General features: G+C 31.8%; 1 protein-coding gene across 2 annotated transcripts; it reads right to left on the minus strand.

Annotated features, from left to right (window-relative positions):
* Positions 1 to 299: 299 nt before the first annotated feature.
* LOC121224394 (signal peptide peptidase-like 1) lies at positions 300 to 3,770 on the minus strand. 2 transcript variants are annotated; one of them, XM_041107673.1, is made up of 4 exons: positions 3,616 to 3,770; positions 1,750 to 2,689; positions 828 to 1,028; positions 300 to 611 (listed from the first exon to the last, which is right to left on the minus strand). In XM_041107673.1, the coding sequence occupies exons 2-4, from the start codon at positions 2,545 to 2,547 to the stop codon at positions 495 to 497; spliced, it is 1,116 nt and encodes a 371-aa protein (XP_040963607.1). In that variant the 5' UTR covers positions 2,548 to 2,689; positions 3,616 to 3,770; the 3' UTR covers positions 300 to 494. The 2 variants fall into 2 exon arrangements, with proteins under 2 accessions (XP_040963607.1, XP_040963608.1); XM_041107674.1 differs by having other exon boundaries at positions 3,532 to 3,625.
* Between the last annotated feature and the right edge of the window lie 2,290 nt (positions 3,771 to 6,060).

Below are 6,060 nucleotides of genomic sequence, written 5' to 3' on the forward strand. Positions count from 1 at the left end.
TACAACCATTTATACAGCATGTTAGCCTTCATATAGTACATACCATCAATCTAAAAGGCATAAATATAATTTTTGGCCCGAGCAACTAGGCCCATGCCATCAAACTTTTACATTTTTCAAGTTCAAGAATCAAAATAGACTGAGTTGCTAAGTTCATGTACCAAAGTATGACAAACAAATATAAGTACCAAAATGAACCTAATTGCCAACATCAAGGCCAAAATTAAATTAACAGTAAATGAATGGCCAGAAAGCATTTTAGAGCAAATGGTTGATCTTGTATCTGCTTGTTCACATGGTTCACAAAGTTTTTTTTTTCTGGCTTTTCATTAAGGAAAATATATCATTGGTAGAGTTGGATTTCATAAAGTAAAACATTGAATTGTTGATATATTACTCTACTTTTTCAATGACAGAGCATCAAAAGGAATATACAACCGAAAGGTTCCATGTACCCTATTGAGGCCCGGCTTCATGTCACAGAAAGAAATGGCTCAGACTTCTATTTGTCTAGCCTTGTCGCTGAGATTTGGCATTGTTCCTTCCCATAATTCAACTAGATCCTTCCTTAACCACGAGATGAAAATCACAGGTCCCAGAGTTGAAGGTACCTGCGTGTAAAAGATGGAGGATGTAAGTTGAAAACGATATGGAGGTGCAACAGGCATTCCATGAACTCAAAAAACTATAACATTCATTAACAGCTTTAGGTAACCTCGACGAATTTTGATCGAGTAAACAGTGAGAAATGAGAATAGAAATGATCGGAATGACTACATCATATTTGCAAAAGCTCGTGCTTGGAATACAGAGGGCCAACAAAATACCAGATAAAGAAGAGCAGGTTGAGGCGAGTGAGTCAAAATGCCGGCTGCAAGCGCAGTTACTAATCCAACAGCATAGCCAGGAAGGGCATACCATATGTATTTGTGCCCCTTCGATGAATGTAAATCTAAAAGACTTACCGTTTCCCTAGTCTTTCGGTGATCAAAACAGAGGACTAATGCTAGAAGCATGGCAGGAATGGCCTACATGAACATAGACAAAACAATCAGACACTCTTAACAATTAGAAAAATAAAGATGACATTAGCCAGCAAAGTAATTTGGAACTGGTAGCAATACTACGATGTTATTCTCAAGAAGTCACATGCATATGTTGGAGTGCTTGTCTCTATAAATGCATGAATTGCAAATAACATATGGTTGGTCAATAAGTACAGAACACTGGTCTTCCTTGTAGACTGCATGTGTTCATCAGCAAACCATAATTGTTTGAGAGGACATGTTTGTTAGCTCTTCTAATAACAACCATGCTAGGAACAGGGGCAATAAGAATAAACTTCACAAGCTTGAAACTGAAATGAGAATTTAAGGGCCTGCACCTTGAAGATACTAATAAATGATGATCTAATAACAAAGAACGTGCAGATATTGTACAGCATTGCATGATATATAGTGTGGGAAGATAAAAGAGAAGAACAAATTAAATTCAACTAAAACAGAAAACTCTCAACACAGGAAACTTTTCAAAAAAAGATAAGTTATACTGCACCAAGTAAAGTTGTGAGTAATTACTGCTCAAGAAACATAGGAGACACAGTTCTGCATATTCTACATGTTTGTTCATAGAAAGAACTGAAATAAAAATCAAATGAAATGTAATGATGACTGCTCATTTCATAAAATAAGAACCTTTGAAAGTTGCAAAAACTGCTTTCTTATATACTGAAGAGAAAGGCTTTCATACCATATCACCAAGACCAAGCATCATGAAGTCAGCTGAATTCCCACCAGGGGATGCACCACCGAGCAAATTCCTTGGAAAAACAATCTTTACAGGCAATTCCAGTTTTTTTGTGATCAATTGTAAGCCAGGAAGACTCAAACTATTAGCAACCGTGTGAACCGGGTTTGAAGCTTGTTGTGTTGCTACTGACACCATGACATTAGCCCCGAAAAATCTTTCAGAGAAGAAAACCCAGAATATGTCATACACGAACAAGCACACTAGAAGCATTGCACATATTTTGATGTTTGGAAGGCGCACATGACTGACAAATGCAATACATATGGAAATACCTAACAAATTGTTCAAAATCCAATGCCCTGAAACAAGCCAAGCTGCAACCATAAGTATGCATGCCAATAACAATAAGCCTTGTATTCTGGTAAATGACTTTGAACAGCACCGAGACACAAATGGGTCAGCCAAACCAAGTTGTGATTTCAAATAGGCAACATGAGGGGATAGACAGAAGAATAAGGATGAAACAGAGGCAATAGCTGTGAATGCAGTCAAGAGTTGTGAAACAGAAGAAAAAAGGTAAAACATCAAAAGCAAGCTGCAGGAGCTCATTATTGGGATCATTAATGCTTGGGACCGATCTAGAGTAATTGATGCTTCCGACAAGTCACGGTTCCTCTCCATTTCTTTCCCATAATTCAGAGCACGAAATGCAGATCCAAATGTCACAGCCACTGCTGTAAGTATGAGAGTAAGTGGGGCAGGCTCAAGCAAATACAAAAGCTTCCACAAAGAATCCATGACTAAGCGCACAACTCTCTTGGATCAATTATCTGAAGCACGTCTTTTACGTGCCTAAACCGAATACAACACAAGATGAATCTCGAGAACAAAGTTGCACTACTTCTCTAATGAAAATTATTAGCTGAGAAATCCATGCAACCTGCAAACGATTACACCAAACAAAATCTATTAAAATACGTAATTAAAACAGGAGAAACATCAGTAGCTAGATCAAGGAAAAGTACCTGCGAAACGATTACACCAAACAAAATCTATTAAAATACGTAATTAAAACAGGAGAAACATCAGTAGCTAGATCAAGGAAAAGTGAAGTAAAACTAGCCCCTAGATATACTAACAAATGGATGCTTTTTAATCCTTAGTTGGATGCGACTGCACTAAGCAATTGAGTAGTTGAGTTAGTCTCCTCATCATCTATTTCATGCTTTTTTAATAACATTCTTTCTTCTGATTTGCATAGAAAATCTCAACATACAAACAAAAACACAAAGGGGCATATTCTACCAAAAACAACTTAAACCCAGAACAAACATTTAACTAAATAACTTTCTTAAAGATGTAAAGCTAAAAAAGGTTGATTACAATTCCAACATTCTTCTAATTACACTAACTCAAGTACTCAATTGCTTAGTGCAGTCGCATTTAACTACGAATTAAATTTCCGTCCAGAAACAAACCAAACTGATAACAGCTGAATTTAGCAATTTACATCTCATGTCTTTTTTTTCGACAAATTTATATATAGTTACCTCAAATTTTAAATTTTCACACTAATCAAAATCGCAACAAACAAACAAATGTTGAAATGAAATGCAAAAATTTCATTACGTTCACAACTCATATCACATGAGGAAGAACTCCATAAAAGGGTTAACAATCTAGGGCGTAAAAGATTACAAAAAAAAAAAAGCTATAAAAATAAAATATATTCATAAGCAATATTCCAAAAAAAAGAGTAGAGATTAGATTTGATCTACATACAAGCGATGGGTAAAGATCTGAAGCAGCAAAATTAAAAAAGAAAAAATAAGTAAATTAAGAGAGAGAGATTTTGGAGAGGACTACCTTGGACTTTGTACAGTTTGAGAGGCCTTTTTTTCTTTTTTAATTTCGTTCAGATGATGATCAATAAGGAGCTTCTCTTTTTCCTAGTGCGAGGCGAAGGAAATGAGATTTTTAAGTTAATTCACAGAAAGCCCCCCATGATTTTACATGTTTTATAATTAGAATCAATTTTCTTTTGGGATTTCGCTTTAAAATAAAACCAAGGAAGTCAAATTCTTCTATTAATCCCTCATAGATTTAGTAACTATACTATTAATTCTGTATTATGCGTAGATTATACATTTAATCACTATACTGAATACTCTAATTTTGTTAGTTTTAGCGCTTATAGTTTTTCAATTTTAGTAACAATATGAGTTCGGAATAGGTAGTGAAATGGGCTTAAAATAACTAAAATCAATTATGGTAGTAGTTAGATTTAATTAAATTAATATTATATTATTCAAATGTAAACTTATGGTAAGATAAATTTTATTACTAATTCGTAAAAAGTTTGTTAAAAAGTAAGGGTGGGTTTAATTTAACTATTTTAGTCTATTATCATTTTGGTATTGAACTATACAACTAAATCTTTTTTAGTCTCTGAATTTAGATTTTAACAAGATTTGATGATGTGACAAATGTTCTTGGAATATGACTGGATTGATTGGTCGAACCGGTTGGACTGAGAACCGATCGATCACCGATATATTGGTCAAAACAAATGGATGGAAAATAATTGAACCGGAAACTGCTCAAAACATGTAAAAATCGATAACTAGGACAAAAATCAATGTTGAGCGGTTTGAATCGTTTTAGCATATTTTTTGTATTTTTAAATTTTTTATGTTTTTAATTATTATTGGTCTAGTCGTTAAACTGATCAAACCGAATGAATCAAGAACTATGATATGACTAGTTCAACCACTGATTTAGGTATTTTGAGACTATACCACATCATCACCGGAAAAAATTATATATATATTTTTAATTTTTACATAATGACATGGCACAATATCAAAGTAATACATATCCAAACATTTATATATTTTAAGTTTAGCAATTAAAATAAATTTTGTTGTCAAATTAAAATATCAAAGTGGATAAAAAATTATAAATTCCAAAATGATTTTAATTAGTAAGTTGAGAGTAAAAAATTATATTACCAATTTTATTAACACTATATTGTCCATAACCCGGCCCATAGTCTAGGAGAAAGGTTCGTACGTCAAATTTAGAATGTTCACATGAGTTATAGGGTACGGACACCTCTAAAATCTGCCGACACAGGACCACTGCGTGGAAGCAGCTTAAAAGCCCAAAAATATAGCCCACTTCAATTTTCTAAAACTTGGGGAGTGGAGACCAAATAAATTTCCATACTCAGAAAATTAATTCATATACATTAGATTAAAGAGAAAATCGGTCATTTCAGTTAAAAATTTTATCCATTAGTACTGATAAATTTTGATGTGGATGATAAAGTAACCAGATAATGACATGTGACATGCCATGTTCATTTTATGTTGACATATGAGATCCAATTTTTAACAACAGAAATAGATTAATCTTTTAACAAAATGACTAGTTTAATATTTAATCTAATGTATCGGTACTAAATTATCTATTTTTAATAGAAAAAATAAAATACAATCTAACATCTAATACAATAGCCTCCGTAATACTTTTATCCTAATAGTAAATTGTCATGTGTAATCAATACTATAAGTTAACCATCTATAAAACCAGTTAATAAAATATTTAAATATTATTTTCTAAAATGTAATAAATATAATAATGATATTATATTTTTATATTCAATGGTTTAATACGCTGTTAGCATATTTTATTAGACTTATTGGGCTTGTAATAGTACAAGTTTTGTTACAATGTATCGGCAAAGGAAGATTAAAAAAAAGTTCACATAAAGTCCACAATAGCTTAGAGGAACAATTTATGTTGATGAATACTGTTTCACTGACTTTGAATTCAATTGTTAAATTATTAATAGATTATTGTTTTAATAAAAAATATTAATTTAAATATGTATAGTTTTTTTTATATAAAATCGAGAAAAATATATATATGCGAGTATTTGAACTTAACATTATAAATTTCATCTCAATTTAATTATTTCAATCAAAGTAATATTTTTTTGAGTTATTTTTTAATAAATTCATTACATAAATATTTGGGTAAATTATAATAGTAGTCACACAACTATTAGTAAATAATTTTTTTGATCATTCAACTATGAAAAGTTACAAAATGGTGATCTAACTATTCATAAATTTCTTTTTTGGTCATCCAACTATTCAATTTTGTTTGTTTTTTTTTTGTCACCAATTGGTTAACAATGGCAATTTTAAAATTTGGAATGATATCAACTTTAAGGATTTGTTTGGTTTGATGAAAAAAGTAGAGGGACGAGAGGAAAGAGTGAAAAGTGAAAATAAAATAAATTTT

The sequence above is a fragment of the Gossypium hirsutum genome, chromosome D12 (genome assembly GCF_007990345.1).
Source record: "Gossypium hirsutum isolate 1008001.06 chromosome D12, Gossypium_hirsutum_v2.1, whole genome shotgun sequence".
NCBI lineage: Eukaryota > Viridiplantae > Streptophyta > Magnoliopsida > Malvales > Malvaceae > Gossypium > Gossypium hirsutum.

Excerpts from the sequence above, each read along its gene's own strand:
- LOC121224394 (XM_041107673.1), bottom strand. The coding sequence starts at position 2,547 with ATGGATTCTTTGTGGAAGCTTTTGTATTTGCTTGAGCCTGCCCCACTT. Across the intron at positions 1,029-1,749 it reads TGCTTGGTCTTGGTGATATG|GCCATTCCTGCCATGCTTCT; the intron begins GTATGAAAGCCT and ends ATGTTCATGTAG. Across the intron at positions 612-827 it reads AACCTGCTCTTCTTTATCTG|GTACCTTCAACTCTGGGACC; the intron begins GTATTTTGTTGG and ends TTTTACACGCAG.